General features: G+C 34.5%; 1 protein-coding gene across 3 annotated transcripts in view; it reads left to right on the forward strand.

Moving 5' to 3' along the window:
• Positions 1-12603, forward strand: part of FMN1 (formin 1) — a 209397-nt gene extending 196794 nt beyond the window's left edge. For all 3 annotated transcript variants that reach the window (XM_076344909.1, XM_076344910.1, XM_076344911.1), the window contains 2 exons: positions 10656-10740; positions 11833-12603. In XM_076344909.1, coding sequence (XP_076201024.1) covers positions 10656-10740; positions 11833-11877 — 130 coding nt within the window. In that variant the 3' untranslated portion in view covers positions 11878-12603. The remainder of the gene's footprint in view (positions 1-10655; positions 10741-11832) is intronic.
• The last annotated feature ends 14415 nt before the right edge of the window (positions 12604-27018 follow it).

Genomic DNA, 27018 nt, shown 5'->3' on the forward strand with positions numbered 1-27018 from the left:
AGAGCACCAGTTACTATAATACTTCAAAGTACTGACAGTTTCTGGATTATATAGACTGTTCACTTAAAATTATTTATACAAAGTTTCATTAATCTCAAAAGGACAATTCATTGTCCTTTACATTCAAAATTTAGGTGATTCATCAAGACAATGAGCTGCTGAAATGAGGAGCCTTGTGTAATAAGTAAACTAGAATGACAAAAGAACTGTTTTCATCATCCTAAATTGTTTTGTAGTGTGCTACTGAAAAGAAGAAGTCATAAAATCAGTAGATTAGAATGTTGGAAAAGCTATTTTCATCACCTGAAAATGTCCTGTAAAGTCGTGAACATTTGAGGCTTCTGTTTTACAAAGTATGAGACTAACAGTTGATGAGCTGCTGTCCAAAAAAGTTTAAAAGCAAGCTCAGAATCATTGTGCACATTGGTAACTAAAAACCTTAGTATGACAGGAATGGACAGCTGTCTTTCTTAACTGGCTAATTAATTGGATGCACTATTTGTTTTGCATTTTTAAAGATTCTGTTTATCATGAACCAATTCTTCTGTTTTGAAGGAAATTTTAGAGGAAGAATTGGCAGTGTAAGTCAATGTTTTCAAACATGGGTTCTGAAACCGAGGTATTGATATTGTTATGTGAATACATTTACAGTTGGATTACCCTTCAAATTTCAGGAGGAGCTGCAGAAACAGTGTAAAATATGTCTGAATTAGCTAGTCACATAGATACCTAAAAATGGATTTCACTGTTTACATTTATATAAGAATGTTAATATTGGATTATAATTTGTCTCTCAAGAAATATGGCTCAGAAAATTCAAAATTTACTTATACTATGCAGAATTATCATTATGCAAAGGTATAATTAAAAATGTATTAGGTTAAAACTGATAGTAGTAAAAATAGGTCAAAAGATCTAAGATTCCAAAATTAAAATTTTATACTCAAAACTAACTACTTTGCATTGTATAACAGACAACTTTGAAATCTCTGAATATGAGGGAAAAAGAGTACTGCCTTGAACTAAATGACAGCCTCAGCTGCAAGATCTTCCCTGTTTTGTCTAAAAACTGCTTGGCTCCCAAATGTAACACAACTGTAGAAATCTAATTAGATTTCTATGAGACTTTTTCTTAAAGTAAAGGAAACACTTTAACTGAGCTGCCCTGCATTTAACCTACCGTGAAAATAAATTAGCTGCCTGAAAAAGATAGTTGAATCATTGTCTCTTTCCTGGACAAAATTTGCACACCATTTAGGAATGCAAGACAGAGTTACAGATAGATAACAAACCTAGATAGATATGATATGAGATATGATATGATATGATATATAAATGTCTATAGAGATAAAATGAAGACAATTTTTAAAACCATATTCCTGATAGGAATATGATGACAGTTTTCTTTCAGACATAGTATTCCGTTCAATACCAGAATGCAACTACAATACAATAAAATTTGCTTTGACGATCACCTCTTCATCTCTGACAAACAGCTTAATGTAAATGCACTATAATACTCACCAAATTTTGGAGACTTTTTTTTGTTTTCTTTTGCATCAAAACCCAGTTTTGTTGTTGGCAGCTTTATAATTTAGTATGTCTATGCATCCAGGTACATCAAGTGCTTTTATGCTCTCTTCTGTTTATAAAATTTTGAGATGATAACTGAATTGAAGACTAAAACAAAGGCGGGGTTTTTTTTTTTGCAACAAGGCACTTAACACCATGGTAGATTACATATAGTTCCACTCTCACTTCCTTTTCTTAGACTACTAATTTTATTTGCAGTGGGCATGTCTATGAATTCAGAATCAAAACAAAGATGTATTTATAACAACTTAAATACTTTTTACATATCTATGAATGCCTATCTATAAGTCTATTAAAGCGTTCAAGATCTGTTAAAGTATATTTTAAGAGGATATCCTAGCCACTTCTGAATATAGGGAAAAAGTATAAACACAGAAAAAATACTAACAGTTTGCAGTGAGTAGTTTCATCACAAACTGTGATTGTATGTTTTGCAAAAGAAATGTGACAAGGATTATCATTATGTGTTTATGGGTGTTACCCTTTAAGTATGAAGTAATTAGATATAAAAGGAATTATTGCTGTTAATTTGACCCACTGCTTACACTGCAAAGATAAGATTGCTACAATAGTTACTGTACTGGATTAAGCCATCTCTCTCAGATTGAACATACATCAAAATTTTATAGGTCAGAATTCAGAAAAGAAAAAGAGAACCGAAGTTTGCCTCAATAGCTGGAGAAGACATAATCGTTATTTAATGAACAGAATTATATACTTCATCTTAAAAATAGGAAAAAAATCCTATTTTTTAATGGTACCTTTTATAAAAGGTCTTTTTTTTTAAGATGCTTTCTTTGTTCTTGAATTTCATCACTAGCACAAAACATGTTGATTGTTTCAGCTTAATCTCGTGAAAAAAGACATAGTGATTTTTTTTTTGCCACAAAGGTAATAACAGATTTGAAAAGCAGAAGCTCTGACTGTAGCAGTGTAGGCAGCTAATGGTAAAGATGAAAATGTCCTAACAAAAGAAAAAGCACTGAGCAGTGCCCAATTAATTTTTGTTTATTGTAGTAAATTGGAGTTGGCTATAGCTTTCTACCCAACTCTTCCATTTATTAAATACAGAATGAATTGTATTCATTGCCCTCTATTTCTGCACAGGAAAAGAGTAAGTCTGGGGAGTCCTTGTTTGTAACACCACATGGTCATAAGAGATAACATGTAAATTGCAAAATCTCTTAGCAGTGCTGGCCAATACAATATTTAATATTTTTAACCACTGAATAAGCTAATTTTGAGACTATCTTGTGCCTAAAAAATGACTCAAATTTGACAGAAACACTTGCCACAGAGGAACTGGTGAATTATATTTTCATTTTCAATATCACAGTGAGCAAGGAGGAGAAATAATCTTTGGTTCAAGACATTATATCTATTTTAGAAGACCGGATTTATGTTATAGTTTGATTTAAAAAATGAATTTCTCTTTCATCTATTGTATGTCATGTATATGTTACCTAAGACAATGAGAGTCGGTGAGAGTCTAGATTTGCAGCCATTTTGATCAATTTGTACTGTGGTAGAACACTCTGTCCTGAGCATTAGCCAAAAACTCCAAAATAGGGCATCATCCAGTTATCATACAATCTGCATGTATGATAAAAGCCAAGAGATGAGTGTAACAGATGTTGTTTATTTCATTTGATATTAAACTAATGGTCTAATAAGGCAAACTGACATCACAACATAAATGAGTTTTAAGGAATTATTTGAAATATGATCATTAGGATCACTATGTGACTTTATGGATTTATGCTGGGAGTTCCTTGTACACATAGTTGCAGCATCAGGAAAAGGCAACATATTTGTGAGAAAATTTGATCAATGAGCGCTACAGCATTACCAGGTTGGAGGCTAATGGTTCATTGTCACATAAAAGCTTCTGGAGTGAGTTTAAGTTAATTGTGATTGAGTGAAGAAAGAGAAGAGAAGAAGGTGACATTCTACATGTCTACTTTCCACATGCATTTTGAGTAGATTTTAGGTGGCCAGTGTAGCCTTTGTCTATACCAGAAGGGTGAGGTTGAAGTAGCTGATACATGAATTAATGAAGAGTTGTACCAGATTGTTTAGCAATGCAGACAGAGAAAAAAGGGAGGATTTTTACATGTTTCTGAGGTTAAGGTGTAGCTATAGGGCAAACTGAGGAGATAATTACAAATTATAGGCATGTGCTGCAAAACAGAAATGGCTCTTTCCCATAGAGCATAGAACAGATCTGGCAAAGTGCTGCATCAGGGCTCTTGCTCTTGGAAAGAAAAATAGTGTTTCTTTTTAGGTGTTATTAGGAAAGCACTATACAACAAAACAGAAACCACCACTGAATCATTATATGAATCTACAGTTATCCATATGCAGTTCTTCTCCAGAAGGATGTGGCAGAGCTAGGAGAGGTAACAATAAGAATGATCCGATACAGAACAGCTTCTGCATAAGGAATCGTTTAAATAAAGGGGAATTCTTTGGCTTGGAAAGGACCCTACTGAAAAGGCTACGATAGGGATCTGTACAAGCATGAAGGGTGAATGGGAAATAGTCATTACATACCTCATCTAATACAACAGTTGAAGAACATCAAATGAAATTAACAAGTGGCTGGTACAAGCCAAATGCAGTGATGCCTCTTTACAGTAGGCATACTTAAATTGTTGAACACTTTGCCACAAGACGTCACAGATGCCAAAAGCTTGCATTGCTTCCAAATGGTGACAGTACAAATTCATATTAGAAAAATCCATGAAGGACTGTTATATATGGAGAGTTTCCAGCTGCAAAAGTATTGTGGGGATTATCAATGTATGCTTTGGCTGTCCTTGTATGCTCCTAGGTATCTGCCAGTGGCCAGCTCAGATGGACTGAAACATATTTTTTATCTGAATTGGTGTAGCCTTTTTCTTCCTATTGTTTTTTCTTCCTATTGTTTTTTCTTATGCACCAGCTTTCCTAAAGGCATAAAAATAGATTTTTTTTGTTGTGACTACAGAGCTAAAATTTCTCACTCACTTTATACAGGTAATCAAAACACTGTCAGTAGATCCAGAAAAAATAGAAACCTATCAAGCGTATTAGCAATTTGAGGTTTCAAGACAAATTCCACTGACAACATACATGTTACTGTATTTGTACTGATTTAGTTAGTGAACATTTATTCTAAATGCAAGTTAAAGATTTGATCAATAATGACCAAGTTCTTTCCAGAAGATTTAAGCCTGAAGGGCTTGATCAGGCAATTGTATTGTACAACATGGTAATAGAAGTGGACAATGTTAAACTTAGTCTGTTATAAGGCTCCTAATTGTGAAGCTAACCAAAAACTCTGTAAAATCATCTGCTAGGCCAGGTAATACACAGGCATCTGTCTTCTAAAATTTTGAGACTGAAATGTAGCCTGTTACATTGCATGGGCTAAGTGTTTTCAGGAAACAGTGCTGTTACTTAAGGATTAGCTTATGGGCTGCATACAGAAATTATCATATGACTGAGAGCAGTAAGGCATGTAACACATGAAAGGAATTTGAGCTATGGGGATATTTCTTAGTCTCCCAAGGGGAGTCCCTGTTCAGCTGTGTTAAGGATTTGGGCTGGGTATGCAGCTTGGCTCTAGGTTGAACAGTTGATGTTGACTGTAGCTAGCCCTGCTTGTTCATCCCCACCCATATCTGAAGATTTGGATTGCACAACAATTCCTATGCCAACACGGTCTTATGGGAGATGTTTGAACTTCAAGTCAGGGAAAGCTCAGGTGGCACAGAATTGTCATTCCAAGCTATTTCATAACACACAGCTATCCACATCACCCACCAGCTGCATGGAAGGAGCTGTAGAAGCAAAGAGAATGGATTATTCCAGAATATCAAGAGATTGAGAGAGAACCAGATAATTTGGTCTCTGTGTTCGCACACCAGTAGAGCCTGAACATACATGAGTAGCAACTGGCTTGTTTAGAAGGGATTCTAGTTTTCCTAACTGGGGGCTTTAGAGCATGGAGTGTGCCAGCTCACACCTTCTTCTGTCTGACTTGAATGGGAAGCAGGGGTGAAAATGATAATGAGTTTATCTGGTTAGTCCCTGGCTTGATAATACCTTTTCCTGTAAGGAGGAAAAGTTTTTTCATGAGCTTATGAAGGATACTTTTAATAAATACGGGCTTATGTTTAGATTTAGTTTCTGTGTCCCTAGTTACAAAATAAAAATAATAATTTTGAATAAAAATAATGTCTTTATTTTTCACTAATATCTTCTAATTTAAGAGGCCTGACTTGCATCCAATTTACAGAGGAAGACAACACCTGCCACATAGAGGCAGGAAAAAGCCAATTATATTCCCATTGCTTATCCCATTACTTATAGTAAAGATCCATATGCAGTATTAGAGTCATGGTTCTATTTAAAAATGCATTGTTTTGATAATTTAATTCGATTTTCTTTTCCATATTGTGTGGTAATGTGCAATACTGTTCAGTATTACAGTTGACACCACATCTTCTTTATTCATTAAGGTATATTGACCTCACTGTTGAAGGAGAGCAACTTTTCTTTTGAACACATCCATGTTGCAGCTGCTCAGATTTCAAGGCTTAACCGACCTGCACTCATTTTTTTGGCTTCAAGTTATTGCTTGCTAAATTAGCACCTGCACACCTTTTCTCTCTGTGTTGTGATTCAGCTATTCTACCATCCTTTCTGGTCTCTTTGTCCTCTGCAGTGCTCTCTGTTCAAAAGTGTCCTTGTCACTATTTTTCTAGTATGTTTTACTACATGCTTCTATCCCTTCTTGCTTTTCTGTTTTAGATATACTTCTGTTGACTTTTCTATCCCCCTTTCTTCCTCCTTGATTTCACATCTATTAGATTCAATCCCAATTTCTTTTCTGTGAAATCTCTAAAACATGGTTAGACTAGTGTGTCCATCCATGCTATTTTATACTGATATAGGAAAAAAAAAATCTTTTAATTGAGTCAATTCCTTTGCACATCTCCAAACTCCCCCTCATGGTCATGCCTCTGTAAATGTTCAGTTCATGTGAGCTGCTCCCCTGTACATTAATTCACACGACAAAAACTCAGAAGAAAGGGGTATAGAGTGGTTGGTGGGATGCTTAGTTCATGTTGTTCAGCCTACACCTGTGAGTTGTAAATTGTGGAGCTCTGTCTCAGGGCTTGATTCTGCTACTCTTCCTCCAGCATAAGGCTCTTGAGGCGATTCTTGTCAGAATACATATTAATTGAACTTCCCTAAGTTGAAGAACTTATCAGTCCCTATTACCTTTCCAGCTGGTTATTGTACCATCTTAATGATTTCCCTGCCTCTCTAGGGAGCCCTTTTACTATGTAAGATTCTGCATCCTCTCCCAACTTCTATTTGGTGTATCATGTAACACTTAAGTAACGAACGACCTTTAGTAACAGGATGAAGTGAGTAAACATTTTAAGCCCATACTTTGTAAATCTCACCCCCTCAGCGGTGTCACTAAGACACATTTAGTCTAGTAAATCTACAATAAATGTTGTAGTAATGTTTTTCAAAGTCCTCTTTAGATGTTTTGCTGGCCCTTATACTGAACACAAGACTTCAGTGGATTTCCCATATTCTCTCAAATTCTTTTCTATCCTACCTGATTTCTATAAAGTATAAATATTAAAATTGGCCACCTTCATTATCATCTAATATAACTGCAGTTACTCACAAGGAAGAAGGGAAATTTAACAGAATATTTATTTATATTACATTTTGACATTCTATCACTTAGCTTTTGTTTTACTTCAAACAGACTTTGAACAAGTAATTGCTGAACAATTAAAATAGTTGAGGAATTTTATACTTTTATAAGAAGTTGTTAAATAACTTACATCTATATAAATTCTCATAAACTACAATTAATGCCTTAACTTTATACTACATTTAATAGTTTATTTTAAGTTAACTAAAAATAATAGTATGTTGTGTGGTATATCTGCAGATTGGTTAATAACATAATATATGAGTCTAAGAAAAGATCAGAAAATAATTAGTATTTTAGTTCTATCCTTTGGAATGTACTTAATTTGTAGTTTTTTTCTTTCTGTATCTTATTCATCTCTAATTTTACTTCTAATTTAATATACTTCTGATTTTTAGTATTTTAATGGAAATCTTTTCAAACAAAGTTATGATATTATATGATTTATACAAATGGGAAATTCTTTCTATTTGTGCTAAGGAAAGGTGGTAGAAAAAAAATAGAGTGAACAGAGAAGAGGCATACCCAAGTTGAATTAACAGAGTTTGTCTAGTCACTAGCTAATCATTCTTTAAGTGTGTGATTTGTTTGTTTTTACTTATCTGTTTCAGCAACAGACTCAGTCAAATGTTGTGCATACATTCAACTTTAGATGGGGGTAAAGAATATTGTGTGTGTTTGTGAGTTTTGATGGAAAGCTGTCATAGCTTTTAATGGACTATTAAAATTATGTATTCATATCTAGGTTTTTTAATAGGAGTAAAATAATGCACAAAAATATGAAAATTAGACTTCTGCTGTTAGCCAATTTTATGATTTTGAATTTTATAGTTTTCATACTATTTCAGTCTTCTCATTTCAAGGGTAGTGCTTCCAAACACAATAAGCAGTTCTAGTATCCTGTCCATGTTTAACAAAGAAATATTTTTATTTATAAGGCACCTTTACAGCACGGGTGCTTCACTGCTGTAATTACTGAGATAACTACTTTCTTAAAATTGAGCCATGTGATTTTAAAAAATCCCAAAGAATTACATTCCTTTTAAATTATGCACTTATGGTTCTGATAATGCCTGCTAATCTTATCAGTCATATGTTAACAAAGTGATGGTTTCTTTCCCTAGGAGACCAAAGTGTAACATACAACTAGTCTGTCATTTTTATGAGCCAAATATCACATGATTCAAATCATGTTAGTGAGCTGGTTTATTTTTATTTTGTATTCCAAACTATGCATTCTATTTTAAAAAATCCAGGTTTCCTGGAAATTGTGCAAATATGGAATAAAATACACAGAGCTAGGCCTAAATCAGTGACAGGCGTAATTTTATTTTTAAGTAAAAGTTTGTAATCCCTAGAATTATCCCTTCAGATGAAAACATGGACTTTAAACATTCAAAAACTGTTTGGAAAACACTTCTAGGACCAAAGAGAACGTGATCAAAAAGAAAATGTGCTCAAAATAGGGAAAAGTTTAGAAGTTGATCCCTTGGTGTGATTCTTCTGAACCTGAATACTGTCACTTGAAACACATCATCATCTTTGCATAAACTTTGTATCTGTGAGTAATAGCATGCTGTCCAGTGGCTGCTATCATCCATCATTAAGAAGTAAACTGTGCTGATTAACAAAAAATTGTAAAAAGATGGAATGGTGTATTGCCACTTAGTTGTTCACCTGTAGAAACAGGGAACACTAAATGAGTTTTAAAAAGACTTCAGATATATTTAAAAATGTACAGAATAATAATTTCATATTTATGTATTTGAGGGTGTACTTACAGCTTGAATCAATCTTGTAGCTAAATAGTATTGAAAATAAATTTACTTAAAAGTAGTATAACTGTTTCCTCCTGTTCTTAAGCACTGGAAAGTGAGACAACACCAATAACTACCCAGCAGAGCTTCTAAAATCCATAGCTCAGAGAAGGAATTTTAGTTTCCAACACTGAGCATTGATAAAGACAATAATGAACTTATGAATGTGTTCTATACTTTTCAAAGAAGTTGTCCAGAAACTAGTTTGCTGCTAGTGTTACAGCAAGGAAGTACACATCAGTAATTGCAGCTATAATCCACTTTCCTTTTTGCTTTTCTTCCAAAATTCCTCAAAAATTGAGTGTGTCAAAAGTGGTTTGAACTGGACATGGTATTTTAAATACTTTTTGACTGGCCATAGCAATTATTTCTGCCACTGGAAAAAATTAAATAGGAGAAGAAAGTAGAATTTTTCAGTTCAAGAGTGCCAAGAAATCTGTTGTTTATAGTAAAAGACTGATTTGGTGTACATTAGTGAAAATTGGTTTGCTGAGTTCTCCTTGCTTGTAAAAATTAACTCTCAACTTCTTTCCCTCTGCATTTTGCATACAGAATTGTAAAGTAGGTGTTTATAGCATCAGCATTTTAAAGGCACTGATAGCTGGGCAGATACTGTCTTAGGAGTGCCAAGAATTTTCTTTCCTTTTTATCACTGTTTAGCACATAATTTCCCCTGCCCTTTCCGCTGTCTGTAAGAGGAGGGTCAAGTCCCTTTTTGTTAAATTCTCCGTTTCTCCTTTTCCTCCTGATTAAAGTTCTGATTGGGTTCTTCTTATTAAATCCCCACAGAAACAAGGGTTCTATATGCAAGACCTTAAGAGCAAAAGGCAAGAAACTGCGGAATCAGATCTGTGTTCTTCTTTCCCCTTATCTCAATAGTGCTTTCAGTAGACTGGTCTGTAGCTGCACACAAGACAGGTTTAACTACACCTAGACAAGAACCGCTTCTAATTTGCCTCTCCTCCTATTACCACATCAATGACTGGTCAGCCAATTCCATATAAATCAACTGGGAGAACGTTAAGGAAAAACTGGCAGGTGCTTTCATTTCAAGATTTTCAGAGCAAATATAATGTGTACCTTGGCAAATGGCCTACTAACATAGTATATTCAATATATACAACAGATTGAGCCAGCTAGCTTTTGTTTTTTTTCAGAGGAGAATCTTCTTGCCTTGACACTGCAGCTTTTTTGGTGGGAAAGATACTCCATAAAACCCAGATACTCCATAAAACCCAGATCCTGCAAGAACAGAGGAATTGTTTGCCTGATGACATTTTCAGTGAGCAATACAGGCAGACTGTCCTTTTGCTTTTGATTTTCTCTGCTCAAAAATGTACTCTATTCTACTTTTGGTACTTTATTAAGTGCCTTTGAATAGTAATAGCAGTTTGTTGGGCTAATGTGCCTAAAAGAAATTCGGGTGATGGTTCTTACAGATAGAGTATATACCAAACAGAGCCAGAACATCTTTAATTTCTTTGAATCTAACGTTGTCTTTTCTATGTATTTTGTTTCAGAATTAAAGTGGCTCAGCAATCAGTAAGTAAGTTAACTGCAGAGAAGAAAGTTGAAACGAAGAAAATCAATCCTACAGCTAGCCTGGTATGATGTGTTTCTCAGTATGACATTCAGAAGGGTTTTTGTGACACTATTCTTGTCATTCAGAATGATGGGAGGTTTCTGCTGTTGTTGAAGTGTGACACAGTATGCTTAGTTTGAATGTAGCAGAGTGATTTTCTTCCTAAGGAGAAATCTTTAAGCTTATGCCCTACGGTAGTCCAACAGTTAAGTTTAAAACTTGGTTTAGTTGTGCCTAAGCATGGCTCTGCTATTTTATATGACAAAATAAGGTAAGAGCTGCTTTTCTGGTTCCTTGCCCCCGTCCCCTGAAGTCTGTTGTATTTTCTTCCATGCTCCATAGTGCATTCAGGCTCACTGCATACATTTGTCCAATGGCTGAGCGTGTGGTTTTTTCCAAAACCTTACAAAATCTTGTTTGCTCTGTTAAATAATGGTAGAAGGGATTAAATCCCAATTTTGTTCCTTGCCGTTTTCCATTTTTTTTTAATACAACTTAGAAGGAGGACTAATAATTTACACTGTAGATAAAACCCTTTTTGTCTGTGTGCAAGGCACATAGGTTAGATCAGCATTTCTCAAACAGTAGGACGCAAGAGACTAAGGGAAGGAAATGTACATGAAGGAATCGGTATATTATTTCCATTCCCAGCAGAGCATATCAGTTGCAGGACAGCCAGCAGAGATATGAATGACTACACGTGCTTGGGAAGAGGTCATTAAACAATATAATCTAGCTAATGCTAAATTAGAGCCTTTATGTCAGCAGAAACCATTCCAGACAAGACAAGGTATTAGATTCACATGAATTTGAAAAGTATCTGGTTTTCTCTATCTGCACTGGTCTTCACAGAGCTGTGTATTTTTAAAGGTACGCAGTATTTGACAAGCGTGTAGCTAAAGCAAGCTCAGTTTCTCTACAGTAAGTAATGAACTGGTTCTGAGCCTTCCTTGAGTGCTCCAGGTGTTAATTTTTTTTAATTAAAGAAAATTCTAATCTACTGTGACTCATTTAGTACTTCTCAGATTTCTAGACCAAATGCTCATGGCAACTTGAGAGGAGATGGAAAATTATAGACAAGAATGATAATAAAACTCTTTCTTTTTCTTTAACAGAAAGAAAGACTACGTCAAAAGGAAGCCAATGTGACTGCCAACTGAAAGAAGAAAGATGAAAATGTTAGTGTGACTTCATACCTTGCATGATGCTTTACTACACCCATGGCCCAGGGAGCACCTTATATTAGATACTGAATTTTGCTTTGCTGATCTGTTCCAAGACAATCCACTAAAGACTTTTCAGTTCCTTCGGAAGGGTTTGTACATTCAGTGGAGGGAATTCTAAGAAGGTTTTTACATGGGAAGTCAAAATTATTTTCTGTCACTCTTCCTTACATTGCTTAAAATGCATCTGGTTGTTAATGGTTATTTAAAGTACTCTGTGCATAATGCATTAATATGGAAGAGCTAAAATGAGCATTTTGGATGCTGAGTTAAGTAGTGACTAACAACCTGTAGGTTATTTACAGGGCTTTTTGTAGATGAGAGCAAATATGCCATTCAGCTCACAAAAGACTATTACATCATACTTTTTGCTACTTCAGCAGTAACTGAGGTAAAATTGACTGATTCTAAATTATTTTACAGTGTCTAAGTATTGGATGCATCTTTCTAAAACTGATTAAATGTAATTATAGATTTATGCTGTATTTTACTATAAATATTTTTATAGAAGCTTCAGCTTATGCCATACATTGAAATGGAAACAATATTTTGCACATGAAAAGGAATAGCTTCAAATTCTTTAGTTTTATGATTGATGGCATAACTGATTCATTATTTTTATGGTTTTAACCTAACATTTCCTAAATTTTGAGCTTCAAAAGAAAAATGATAAAAATGTATATTTTTATTTCAGTATATATTGAAAATATCAATTCCATAAAATGATGGTTTTATTAGTCATTATTCATTGAACTAAAATACAACAATATTTCTCCATGAAGTTGCACATTTGCCATTAAATCTCTGGCTTTCAATTCTATTGAAAGCTTTCTTTTAAACAGTTAATATCTCACTCTAAAATATATTATGCAGCCTGCCCTTGTGCCCCTATATTTGTATGAAGAATTATGCAGCCTGCTCTTGTCCCCCTATATTTGTATGAAGATTGTGTCCAGCATACATATATATATAATTTAATTTAATAAGTAAAACTTGAGGAAGAAATAAAAGAGTCTCGCTGTCCTCCTGTAACATTATAACCATTGCCCATAAAGTAGCAGAGCCTGAAAAAACCCCTACAGAATATCCACTGTTACTTGAATGTTCTTACTGCATTTTAAGGATTTGGACTCTTAGAAGGTGAGATCTTGAAGTAGAAGTTAATTTAAGGTAAAACAGAAAAGTGATTTTTAAATACAAGTAGGTAATGGCCTATAAATAGGAACAACAAACTGGGGAAAACATGCTTCTGCTTGCTGTCTGTAAGAGACAAATCCCCTTCTTTATGATAATGGTGTCTAAAGTTGGTTACAAAGAGGAATTAGGTGAAGGAAAAATGTACAAAAAAGTAATGGGGGAAGGTATTAGTCCTTTGCTTAGAAGCTGGAAAAAATATACGAGATGGACATGGGTTATCCATACAGCAAATTAGATAGAGAAACTGCGATGAAACCTAAGGCAAAGTCATCCCTAGAAGTGTATGCTTATTAAGGAGAACAGCAGTTGTGGACACCCCCATTCATGAATTAACTTGAAGATTTCATATATTGCAGGTTTCTTAAATGAGTATCTCTCTCATTCCTTCATAAATAAAAATAAGGGGATCAAGATTCCCTTGTATGTTTTGGAGTTTCTAGCTGCTGCAGATATACTCAAGATGTGTAAGCATAATTCTTATGAAAACAGTCAATAATATACCAGCAAAAATAATCTGATTTGTAGTTTGACTATTGCCATTGCAGAGAAATAAATTCCAAAGATTTACATTTTCTATCTTCCACCAAATAGGTAAAGTACATTTGTTTCCAGTATTATTAGTGATAAACAACAGGAGCAATAATGCTTATAAAAGCCAAAGAACAACAGCAAGCAAGGCAATTCTGATGAGTGTTTAAGCAAACAAGTGTTGAGTTTTGATATGGTTTTCTATCTATCATGAAGATAGTGTATATTGCAGTTTGACTTGATCGGGAATTTTTCAATGAAATGTTTTACTTGAAATATTAATCAGCAAGAGTAGCACTGTTTGTGAAAAAGGATTGGTCTTCAAAATCCTCATTAGAAATATATTATGGAAAAAAGTTTTTAAATTATTGAAATATCCTGTTTCAAAATTTTCAAATGTGAAGTTTTGTTTTTCAGTTCAAATTGACTTTTCATTTTGAAATGTTGAAAAATGTATATAAAAAGGGATTAAAATTAAAATTATTGGTGTAAAGCATTCCTTGATGAGATTTATAATTCTTTTTTCAGATTATCAATTTGCCAAAGTTTTGAGAATTTAGGCTATTTTTTCAGAAGATTCAAAAACTTATATAGCACAGAGACATTGTTTCTTCCTCATCCTCAATTGTACTGATTTTATTCTCAAGACAGAGATTCTGATTCCAGCTTCACCCATGACTTAAATCCTACTACTACTAGTAGAGGATTTTTATTTTTAAATGAAAAAAAAGAATTCACACAGACTATTTGATTCATTCTCTTAATCAAGACTTTAAGACTCTTGGATGGAATTTGTCAGCTAAATATCACACTTACACCCCTAGTGATACCCAGAAGTGTCTTTAGACAGTGATTGAAGTGACAATGGTACGCCGGCTGACCTTAACCAAAATGTTGTATTAGAGAAGAGATATTAACAGAGATTATATATGTAAGCTGTTCAATTATGAAATATTTAGACACTACAGACATAACAAGTGGGCATCAACCAGCATTCATCTTGGGGTCAACAAGTGTCACCAAAAGTTTTGTTTTAAGCTTGCATTGAGTTTGGTGCCTGACTTTACCCTGAGCTTTCTAGTTTGGGGGGCAATAAAAGGAGAGAAGGAGAAAAGAAAGAAAATAAAAGGATGGAATGGAACAGAAATCTCTGGTACATGTCTCCATTGCTGTCAAGGAAGTAAAAGTAAAGAGTGGACTAAATTAAGCCAAGCAGCAACAGCTAGACAGTTACAATTTTCTGGGCTCTGTAATTTAAAATACCTCTACACTACATAGAAGTCACTTCTGTGACCACAAAGTAGATGTGGCTTAAGAGGTTTTTTTTTTTTTCTGTTTTTTATTTTGTTTTCTACTCTTCTATTATTGCCAAGCTTCTCAAAGTCTGTAAAGCAAAGCACTATTAAAACCCATATTACTCAGTATGTGCTTACTACCCAGGAAAGTTATATACATTACTGATTTATAAATCAAATTATTAGGAAGAATTCAGTGCAGATGAGTAAATATCAATAATTTCTGAAGTGCTCTTTACCTTATTTACAACATTACCACTTACTGATTTTAAAATGAAAAACCTTTTAGCGTCTTTGAGATATTTTGACAATATAAATTATATTTTCATTATGTTTTTATTAATCTATGAAAACTACCCAGGTGTTTTGCCATGACTAACCCATGTAAATGTTTTATCATGTGCTTTATTATAGGGTTGTAAATGTATAGATTGAATAATATTACACTTTTGTACTTAACTTAGAATTTTTTTGCAGCAAAACAAAAACTGCATGATCTTCAGTTTCTGTACATATAGAACATTAAAGTAGAATGGATGGAACATTCAGAAAGCAGAGAGAAAAATAATTGAACATCTTAAGCGGTTCTAGGAAGGATAAAGTTTACATAGGAATTCAACCTTTCTGAATTGCTGAGGATATGTCCTCCAACCAGATATAAACAGACAGGGTATCTCTGACCAGTCTAATTTTTTTCTACATGAAACATGAATAAAATATTTTGTTTTCCATGTGACATACAGGGTTCTTATTGCCCTGATTCTCCAGTAAATTGTTAGCAATTTCTTTCTTCTATCTACACAACTTTCCTAGCTGATTAATATGGGACAGTGGAAGACTGTGTATTTACTTATTTAGTAATACTATTTCTTCATTATATTAAGATATTCTTCAATATCTTAAAAATGGATGCCTTAATCTTGTGTGGGTGTGGAATTTCAGAAACACCCAAACAAGTTAGAAATATTCATCTCATTACAGCATTGATGTGTTTTTGAAAATCTACTTCCTTAATCTATGTTTAGACACGAGTCTAAGCTTATAATTTCAGAAAATCATATCCACATAGTTTTTGCTCATTCTTGGCCTTGTCTCAATCTTATTCAATATTGTTATGGATCTCGTTCTTTCTTTTTTCTTTTTCTTTCCTTTTTTTTTTGTTTGTTTTTAAATGCCTTTAGAATGTATTAATGCCAGTTAGTGAATTTCAGGATTTACAGTCTGGAGAGTTCTCTTTGGCATTATTCTTTTGAAGATAAGCCTACGTATTTGCATATAAATGTAAAGTAAATAAAAAAGTTGAGGTAACTTGATTATAGTCAATAAGTTGCTTCAAAGAGAGAAAATACTAGGAACTAAATGGTTCCTTGACCCAGCAAGGAAAAATATAACAAAAACAGTTCAAATAGAACTAGACAGAAAAATGTAACAATAAGTATGTCAAAAGACCAAATAAAATATTTTTTTCTCAGCTGTAATGAAATATTCTTATCCAAGCTAGAAGAGCTCTTTATTGTGATTTTTAAATTTAAAATACCACAAGTAGTGTGGTGTAGAACAACATAATGCAGGAAACCATAGTCAAATTATAAACATTTGTATTTCAAATGATTAATTAATTAATATCTGTCTGATGCATCTTGTAGTATTTACAAGGTAGCAAATTCATGTATTCAGGAATTCAACACTGTTTTAGAGATTCCCAATCTAGGTCTGAGAAAACTGGCATTTTGGATTGCACAATGTGAAATCCCAGAATCACAGAAACCCTAGTTCCTTAGTATTTGTCAAAGGTTTGAGCATATGCAAGGGAGTTTACCTTGGGTACAGCTAACGTGATGCAAAATTTAAACAACAGTCTCTCCTTTTAGTGAATTATTAGATATGACCTGTTAATATCATTACCAAACATTTCCACTGCTCAATAGGGTTTGAACCATAACAATTTTACGCAATTGTTGATCTAAAGTTCAAAACTTATGCAAGCAAAATTGGTAAAACTCTTCAAAAATACTTGGTTTTGCAAGTTTTTTTTCAAAATGCCTGCAAGAACTTTTATTTCTTGATTTTTTTTTTACAATTTTTTCAATTAAAAAAATCTTCTTAGAAACATTACTAAAATGGATGTTAGGTTTTTTTCCACTTGTTGAAAATGTGGTACACCTAAACTCTGTAATATTTTCAGTAAATTTGGCAAGCTTCAACTGGCTTTAAATTATTTTGATTTAATAGCTCATAGAATTCAACCTTTGAAATTAGAGCCTCTTTGTAAAATGTAAGTACTGGGTATAAAAGAACATTTGTTTTAAGAAGCAATGAATTAAAAATGCTGAACTGATAACTTAGACCCAGAATGCACCACCTTCCTGGGAGGACATTACCAAGTAACATAAGCTTTCCCATAATGTAGAACAGCATTGCATTTCCTGTGGTTGGTTTCTGCTAGATGTCATCTTAGAGTAAATTAAAGGCAACAATTTTTTTTTTATTATTAGATATTTCTGGTTAATTTCATTTCATACTTTGTCACCTCAATTTCATCTTTAACAGTCTAATATTAAGGTAGTACGAAGCCTTTTTATAGAGGCTGATAGTGAGTGCTTATATATGCAACTAGTTTTATTTATCTAAGTATTCCTGTGGCCCACACAGTAAAAAATATCCATAGAGGACATTATGGGGTCGTGAGACTGAATAAAATCTCTTTTAGAATCCTGTTCTGAAAATTATCCTGAACTATCCCAGTATGGGACATGGATTTCTTTTCTGTGGTAAGATCTGCCTCAAAAGATTTTGGAGCTCTGGGAGCTTTTGGAGGATGGAGGATGAGGCTGTGGGCATGGCATCTTTGCTTTAGCCATCAATTCCCAAAAGTACGGCTTCTCTGGAGTTACACTGCAGTTGAATTCCCTGAGCCAAGATTGCCCCAGGGGCTCCTGGAAGGGAGACTGGAAAATGCCATCAATGGCCATATATTTTCAAAAGGGAAAGAGATCATAGTTACATTTCCAGATTAAAGTAAAAGCTAGCAGACTCTTCCAAAACAGCAGAAATTTTGTATAGTTTTTTGTATCCGTTAAGTAGGTTCTACAGATTTCAGAAATTCTGCATTCATATATGAACTTCATTCTGTGCCTGTGTTCTTGTATTTATTACTTATATGATTATTTAACATGAACAGAATCGCTTATATATTCTTACTCTTTTATTGTGCTGCGACCACTAAAATGTTGACTACAAAAACTGTTGAAAGAGAGATCCACTAACAGAGTCTCGACAGGCAGTTGTATTTCAGGTTTCCCAGTGTCATCCTGCCAGCAACCTTCACATTTTCCTAGAGGTAAGAAGAGTTTAGCGGCCATCTGAGTTCTCAGCCTTTCCTAATCATAAACTAGTACTTGTAGCTTAGGGCCAAATGATGGGGCCAAATAATACCATCACTCATAACTATTGTCTTCACTGCAATTAGAAGTTAAGTGGGGCACAAAATAATCCTAAAGATGGTAGGTGGGGTGTTTTTGTGATACCTATTAAACTGTAATGTATCTGATAAGCTCAAAGTCCTAAAGAGTACTGGCACAGTCTGAGATTTGTGTACTATATTGACTCTGACACACAGCATCCTTAGATGTTAAGCTGAAGTGACTTTAGAAAGAGGTGCTGTAATACCTGTTCACTGGTCAATAGTGTTTCTTTAATCTTTTTTTGAATCTGCAACAAGATGATTTTTTGTCAATCTGTGAATTATGCATTAGAAAAATTTAAATGGTGCATTTTCTCTCTGACTTCTCCCAGAGGGACCAAGCTTGTAGTTCTGTATGTTTACTTTCTCATTTGGCATGCTGTAAATAGATTCCATTGTAGCTGGACAAATGCTCATCCTGAGCAACTATCCACAAATAATATGCTATAGAAACTGTGTAGAGATCAAAGAATATAGCACTATTTCCTACTGCTTGGAGCATCAATAGTCAGCAAATGAACATGTATATTGTATAGCACCTGATGCTTATTTCTTAGTTGTAAAGTAGTTTAAGGAATGTATTGCCATTAGCAGCTAATCACTATAAACTGGATAAAAGCCATGTTCTTCTTATACTTCTTATTTTTTTCTCTTTATTAGAATGAGGTTTTGTGATGTTGGTATCTGCTAGATTTTAGGGGGAGAGATACCATTTTGTAATGAATCAAAATGGAACAAGGCCACAGTTCTGTTCTATACTTCTTTCATATCTGACAGGAAGGTGAAGGAATAAATCTGATTTCTTTTCATTCCACATAAAAGCAACACATTTTTCTGATTCCTTTTTATTCTGTTATTCATATTGTGTTGCAGTCCAGTGTGTTTTAGAAGGGCTGTAAAGAAATTAGAAGGTCCAGCTATGAATCTCATTCCTTAAAGATTCCCTGTAATGTTCAAATTCAGCAAACTGGCATGGGGAATTCCTCCCCTATAACCGTTTTTCCTCAGTGATTCATAGAATTCCCCACTCTCCTTCTTTTATTAAAAGTAAAGTCACGTAGTTACTAAACTGGTTCCTAAAGGTCCAAGAAAAACTCAACTATTGGGTGAGGAGAGGTCAATTAACTTCCAAACCACAATAAAGACTTACACAGCTTTACTGAGCACGAGTTGAACCTTAGTAATTCACCTAAGTTGAACACAACTCGGTTTCAAAGAGTTAGACAATCAATACAGTGTTTTCATGCCTTTCTGTTATTACCATTTTACGTCAAGAAAACCTGTCTCTCTGAATAGGAGGCAGAACTTGTGCATTTAGTTACGTAATCAACTTCTGCTTGATTCCAGACCAGAAGTATGTGTGATATGGGAGATGTATCTGAGTGTTTTGGCATTTCGTTTTATACATATTTTCCATCACTTATCCAGGGGCCAAGTAAAGAGACTCAGTAACGTACCTAAAAAGAAAATGTTAAAAAATGCCATTAAAACGATATAAAGCTCACTATTTCTTTCTAGTGGATTTTCATTTGAAGAAGTCCATCCTCACATAACTTCCTGTTGAAGTGTTTGGGTTTGTTTATTTGTCTTGATTAAAAGGTGATATTATAGCAGATAATCAAGCCAGCTTGTCTTGGACAAGCCTCTATGGGGGCTTGAGTGCTAGTCAAGTGAAATAATCTGTGTGCACGCTCAACACGTCCACTTGTAACTAGTGTAGCCTGAACAACACTGTTTCATCTGCATATAGCTCAGAAAAGGGAGAGACTTGAGAGGGAAATTTAATGGATTTTCAGGTGTCAAATTCAGAAAAGTTATGTCAAATGAAATGCATTCTTGTCATATTGCACTGGTTTTGAAAGGTCAATGATACCTGTTGCAAAGGAAGCGAAGGCTCATGCTCCATGTCAGATGGGATTGGATAAGGACTTTTTACAGAGCGTTGGTAAAAGTACTATTTCTTGTAGGATCTCTCAGCAAAGCTGTGAATGCCTACCTGATGACTGGCAATATGTTGCCCAGGAGAAACAGAATTCTTTTTATAATTTTTTGAAAATATATATTTATTATAATGACACTTTGTTTTTCGGATATATCAGCCTCAAGAAGAAAAGCTGCCCCTGTCATCGTACTCAGCTATTACTCTCTGAAGTACAAAGCTAAAAGCTTCACCATATTCAGAAGTTATAGGAAGAAAAAATGGGGAAATATCATTTTGGGAGGAATCAGAGTCGGCCTCTGGAAAGTGTGTTTAGTAGGATTATAGTATGATTTTCAACTTTCACTTAGTTATTTTGAATTTTTTTTTTGTTTTCTTTTCCAATCATTTTGGGTTGAATAGTTGCACTGTTGAACGTTATTGTTGTTGGTACTCTTCCCTCTCTTCTCTCCATATGACTCAAAACCATCAAAATACAGGCCTCTGGCTGGTTAACCTCTCTTTGAAGATGTAGCAAAATGGCAAATTCTCTCGCAATGCTATTAATATTCTCTGTGTACCTAGCAAGTTTCACAGACATAACAGGGTTTAAGTCTCTCATGTCCATATGGGATTTGCTTTAATAAAATCATAGTTTTGCTTGAATGTTAACACATACACTCAGCAGTTATATATTTGAATTGAGCTCAACTTTGCATTTTTCATCCCACAAAGCATACAGCAAAAATAATGGAATATTAGTTTGGTTTAGGTTTTTTGTTTTTCAGGAATCAAACTCCTTTGGGTAGCTCTTGACTAAATATGTTATAAATGTCTTAAAAGAACAAGCTAAATAGATTCAGGTGGTTTCTTCCCCCCCCTTCACATTGTAATTGTATATGTGTGTTTGTGTGTGTTTCTACTATGCATCTGAAAATTTACTTTTCTCAAAAAACAAGATGTGCACATGATTAACTTTGTAAAAGTTATTGTAGCGGAATGGAGTATTTATTTTTAAACTAAATTCTTAAGGAACCATTGACTGTAAATAAAAGACTATATTTTCTTCCTCAGTATTTTTGTTCATTTTACCAGTTTTATTTTTGTATGCAAAATATATTGTTGAGATACTGTAGGTTTCTCTGTTTGAATAATTCTGTCTAAATAATATTTTTTATTTACACTGCTTTATTGATCCAGTTAATATTCCAGGTTCAGTATGCTTGTTTAAAAGTTACACAATATTTTGGGGATCTGCAAAGAATTCAAACATGTAGCTTACTGATGTAAATTTCTTGAAGGTGTTTTAATAAATGTTGGGGGGGGGGTTGCATCTGAAACAATTTGCACACACGTCTGGGGATGTGGATTTCCTTTAGTTCTCATGCCACTTTTGGCAACTTGTCACATTTCCAAATACATAATATTGAAAAGCTCTTCAATGCTTTTCAGTAACTCTGAGCATACTGCCCACAAAATGATATTAAAATAGTATCTCAAAGGTATGTATCATTCATGTCTCCAGACATTAATATTTGGGCTCTATTATCTAAGGGGAAAAAAAATCTATAAATGACATTATAATTTTATCTATATTTTACTGTTACTTGTATTACTCTAAACTGATAGCCTAGGAATCCTTACTATAGTTCATTAGAGATATTTTTTCCAGTTTCTCTACAGTCAGAATAGGAAACAATTACAATTTAAGTATAAAATTATGCAGTAATTTCATCCAGCAACTGACCATTGGGGGAGTACAGGAACTGGAAGCATCTTCACCAGTATGCTCAGCAACTCTCCAAAGATTGGTATATTTTAGCCAGTTTTGAGGGGTTATTTTGGCATCACACATCACATATAAATTTAAAACAGAAAGAATGTGATTTGGTTTTAGATGTTTCTGAGAACAACATTAGTGTGTTTGTTTGAAAATCATTATCCTTAGCCAATCAGAGGTTGGACTGATCATGTCAACAGAGAGTAAGAGCAAAGATACGCTATGAAGGACCTTGAAAATCATAACAAACTACTCAGGTTAAAACAGGGAGTCAGTGGAGATACTCAACAAATCTACAGCAGCATGATCAAACCAATGGGTTTTGGTTTGAAAAGTTGCATTTCTCATCACAAAAGAGACTACTGCATTGAGACTGGAGAAGACAAGAACCTGAGCAAGGATTTCAGCTACATAAATGAACTGGAGATGCCAGATAGAAATAATCACCAAGATGTAGACGTTAACCAAATATGAAGAACTGTTTGCAATCAATTTTTTTGTAGAAGAGAAGGGGACACGTAGGTATTGGGAAAACATGCTACATGCTTAAATACCACAATGATGAGCATGTTAGAAATATCTAGACAGGCACTGAACAGTTAAGCAAGTATGTAATGAGTTAGATCATCCTAATTAAAATTAGCTAAGCCAAAGCAATTCAACTTAGAGACAGTTGCTCTCTTTTCCTTCTCTTATTATTTATTGTCTAGTTTCTTGATCCTTTAAGACAATAAAATGGTGTGCTGCTGAAGAGGCGGATGTTATAAGCTTTTTCGCTTGGAATCCTACTGACATGCCAAGATGTCAGATGACACTTTGTTTTTCTTTATCCACATGAACAACTGATAGAGTGTTCATTAAGAATCTAAATTTGACCCTCGGGTCCAAAGGAAGTGTTGGAGTCCTGAAGTTCTTGAACGGTCTTTATGCTTCTTGGAATCCAGGATTTTTTCAGCAACTCACAAGATCTAGCCAAAGAGCAGTATTTGCCATAGTGCTGTGCCAGTTATTCTGAGGGAGAAATACCACACGCAGGGAAGCAAATACATCAGATAAAGTGAATTTATTTCCAAGATAAACCTACATAATAACACCAAAGTTGAATAGAAATCCAAAATAGTGAGACTGATCCTGAAGTTCTAAAATAAATGCTACTCTTCTGAACACACAAAGCTCTCATCAGACATAAACCTTGTTTTCTATGCTGTAGAATTCTTCATTATTTAATTGTTAGTGTATTTCAGCACTAGGGTTATTGAAAAGTGTTATTTCATAAATACAGAATGATTTTATGATAGACTGCTGTTAACCACTATAATACAAATTGTCTGCTTCTAATTAATAGGCAGATTAGATTCATACAATTACATAATTTCAGAGATGCATTGTTTCATATCTGTAAATATTACAGCTATTTGTCCATGGGTTAAAGTTGGAGATAAAAGCGGGCAATTCCTAAGTTATTTTATGTATAAGTATGCAGATACATATATATGCATATGTATATTTTTTCAATGTATGTATATACACACATCTCTAATACAAGCTATGCTATTTATATGGCAAAATAAATTGATCCAGTCATAGATCCAATATCTATATTTCAGTGATATATAATGACATTTCCATACATCCATTAGTTCAGGAAAGGATAGCTAGCACAAAATCAATATTAAAAGCTGGAATACTGTAGTTATTGAAATGATTTAAAAGCAAATGAGATGATGACAGTAGCATTTGAGATGTGCTTGTCAGAAAACTTTAATCAAAGCAGACTGGGGATTTCTATGTGTAACCTCTTTCATGAGACACATCCCAAGGTACTTTGCAAAATAATGAAATTAACAATGCAAATATTGATGAATAGACTAGGTCAAACAGAGCAGTCCTTGGTCTTGAGAGTGCCACTACCGTGAGTCAACAAACCAAGGGATTCCAGATGCAAAAAAAGTACAAGCCACAAAGCCAGCCAAATAGGATATTTGCCTTTCACTCTGTGCTGTGTTTTTGGGAAGGATGAAAAATTGTTCAAAACAGTTTACAAGTCTCGGTTTTGCTTTCTACATAATTGTTGCATTTCATTGTGTCTATTTGCTCTAGGTTTTTTGCATCTTACAAACAATCTTTGACACATTCATAAATGTGCCAAATTTTTCTGTAAGACGGTGGATGAACAGGTGTATGGGCTTCAGAAGTGTCCGGTTTCCATGTAGGCTATCTACTGTATGGGCTACTGCTGGAAGAAATACTGTTCTTATATAGGTCATTCCCACACGCTTAAGAAAAGTTAGGATTTTTCAAGTTTGGTCTTACAGTACTCTTTTTTATCTATCCCTGACAAGAGAAACTAAAACACCACAGATCACAGCTGAAGACAGGCTCAAAAGAAATTAGTGGCGATTTAACTTTTACGACGTATTCTTTCTGAGTGAAACTTGTTTAGGCATGCTGGGCCTTCATGAAAACCCTCTGCAGCTTCTTAAAAAGAACGTGAGGGGTGAGCGAGGAATAATTTTTTCAATCGCAGTGTGTTATAAGACTTCTTTTTTTTTCTTTTGCTTTGTTTCCTCTTTGTAAATTTTTCTGTCTTCCTCTTTCTCCCTCCCTGTTTAAGAAACCATTAATAGTTTCATGTGCATTTATCCAGCTCCAACATTTGTTCATTGCTAATAGTGAAATTTATTCAAACTGTAAATTCCAGGACTGCAATGATTAAGCCATTTGAAATGGCTCCATTAACATATCTCCAAATTTCTCAGCCAGATTATTGGTCATACTTGTAAGTACGAATACTTACACATTTTTATTTCAGGCTCTATTAGTCAGAGTCAGGCACAAAAACCTACCGCATAATTCATAACTAATCAAAATAGTGCAAATCAACCATTGAGAATTCTACAGTTACATAATTAGCTGAGCAGTAAAATTTGAAATTAACTTGTTATGAAAAGCTTGACCCACAAATAGTCATATAAAGTGAACTCCAAAGGACCATGTGGGTTAAGCGAAACATTTTTAAATTTTGATGTCTATATTTTTTCTTTCACTTCTCTTGTTAACCTCAAAATTGGCAACATGATGATGTTTGAAAGTGCTCTTTGCCAATCTCACTTGCAGCATCTATAGCAGTATTTTGCACTGTTGATTGATTATGAATCAGACAGAAGTGTGCTGTGCCCTTTTTTTTTTTTACTTTAAGCATCTTTGATTTTCACTGAAGTGTTGATGAAGACTGGCAGTGCTAGTTTTATATGTGATTCAGAGCAGTCATAATAACTCTATCTTTGAGAGATGCAATGGTATGATGCAAATGTTCCGAGGAGGCTGTGCATTCATGATGTGGGATAATAGGGTTTTAATTATAGATCACAAAATGCTTTCAGATGTTTGAGGTGTATGCATTCCCAAAACATTGCTTCAGACCCCTTAGGATCTGAAGTTCAGTGATTTTAAAGATTTGAAATATTTTTAAATATCTCAGAATTTTAAAAGAAAGCACAATGTGAGATGTATTCTCTGACTACAGAAATTAGTTCCTAGAGGATGAATAAGAGACGGGGGGGGGGGGGGGGGGGGGGGGGGAGAGAGAGAGAGAGAAGGTGTTTCACTATGTGAATTTTGCCCTCTGTTTTCTCCTGATTTAAAGTCATCATCAGAAAATCTGATATAATGATCTTCCCCCACACATCCTTTGAATGATGCATTCCAAAACTCCAAAATGACGATGCAGATCCAAGATGGGTTTCTGAGACTGCTTCACGCACACACTTCTGAAGCTGTCATCTTTATTGCTTACATACAATAGCATATTTTTGGAAATTTTCACAATATCACAATAATATGTCTTCTTTCTACTCATTGCTCTCTGTTTGGTGATACTGCCACAGAAAGTAAGTTATGGGACCATACGCCATGTCCTGACAACAAAAAGAACTCCTTGAGATTTTAAAAGAAGTTTCCCATTTGTTCTGGTCTTAAGTGTCTTCTAAAATATCAAACCAAATCCATCTGCAAGCGTATTATGAAACTACTACATTAACAAAAAATGTGAAGGGAAAACAGAGTTTCCAGAAGCTGAGAAAAAAGTTAAGATTCTTAAAAAGAGAGCAACTTGCATATGAATCTAAAGATCCTATTCCAAGCCAGGCAGAAAATCTGGATATTTTCCAAAAGTAAGATTCAATATAAACTTGCATCACACTGTGATGCTAGTGTGTCCTTTCCTTTAAGCAGCATTGAACAGCTGAGAATCATTCACCTTACTTTAGCAGACATTTTTTGAGAGAAAAGGGGCAAAGGCAATACTAATTTTTGAATAATGTGAGCACAAGAAATCTGATGCCAAACTGCCCTTTTTGCGCCTGGGATTGTGCTGAGCTAATTCCCAAGGCATCCTTCTGAAAATGTATCCTTTGGACTAAAAAAATAAAAGGCAAAAACCACCCTCTTGGACCCTACTGTTTTAGTTCCCTGTGTGAATCTTCTGGTTTGATTTAGGAATGTGCTGCTCGGTTCCCATGTGCATTGCTGTTGTAGTATTTACTTTGGAAGGAAAAGTGAGTATACGGTTCACGCCTTAACCTTGTCAAGCTTCCCCCTTACCAACTTGAACTGACACCATACAAATTCTGAAAGGAAAGGCCACAGCCAAAATTAATCATAAACATTAACCATAAAATATTACTCTTGACCCTACCAAGGGGCAGACCTCTAGGAATAACATCCTGCTCCTTAAGAAAATAACATCCCTCTCCAACCGAGAGGAGCAGACGGTCTCGTCTATGCATGACGGACGTGCTGACCTGTGCCTCAGGGAGTAACATCCGATTTCAACTCAGAGGGTAATAAGCACTCCAGGCCTTACATTATGGAAGTCCTTCCCCAAACACGGCCCTAC

The sequence above is a fragment of the Aptenodytes patagonicus genome, chromosome 7 (genome assembly GCF_965638725.1).
Source record: "Aptenodytes patagonicus chromosome 7, bAptPat1.pri.cur, whole genome shotgun sequence".
Taxonomy (NCBI): Eukaryota; Metazoa; Chordata; class Aves; order Sphenisciformes; family Spheniscidae; genus Aptenodytes; species Aptenodytes patagonicus.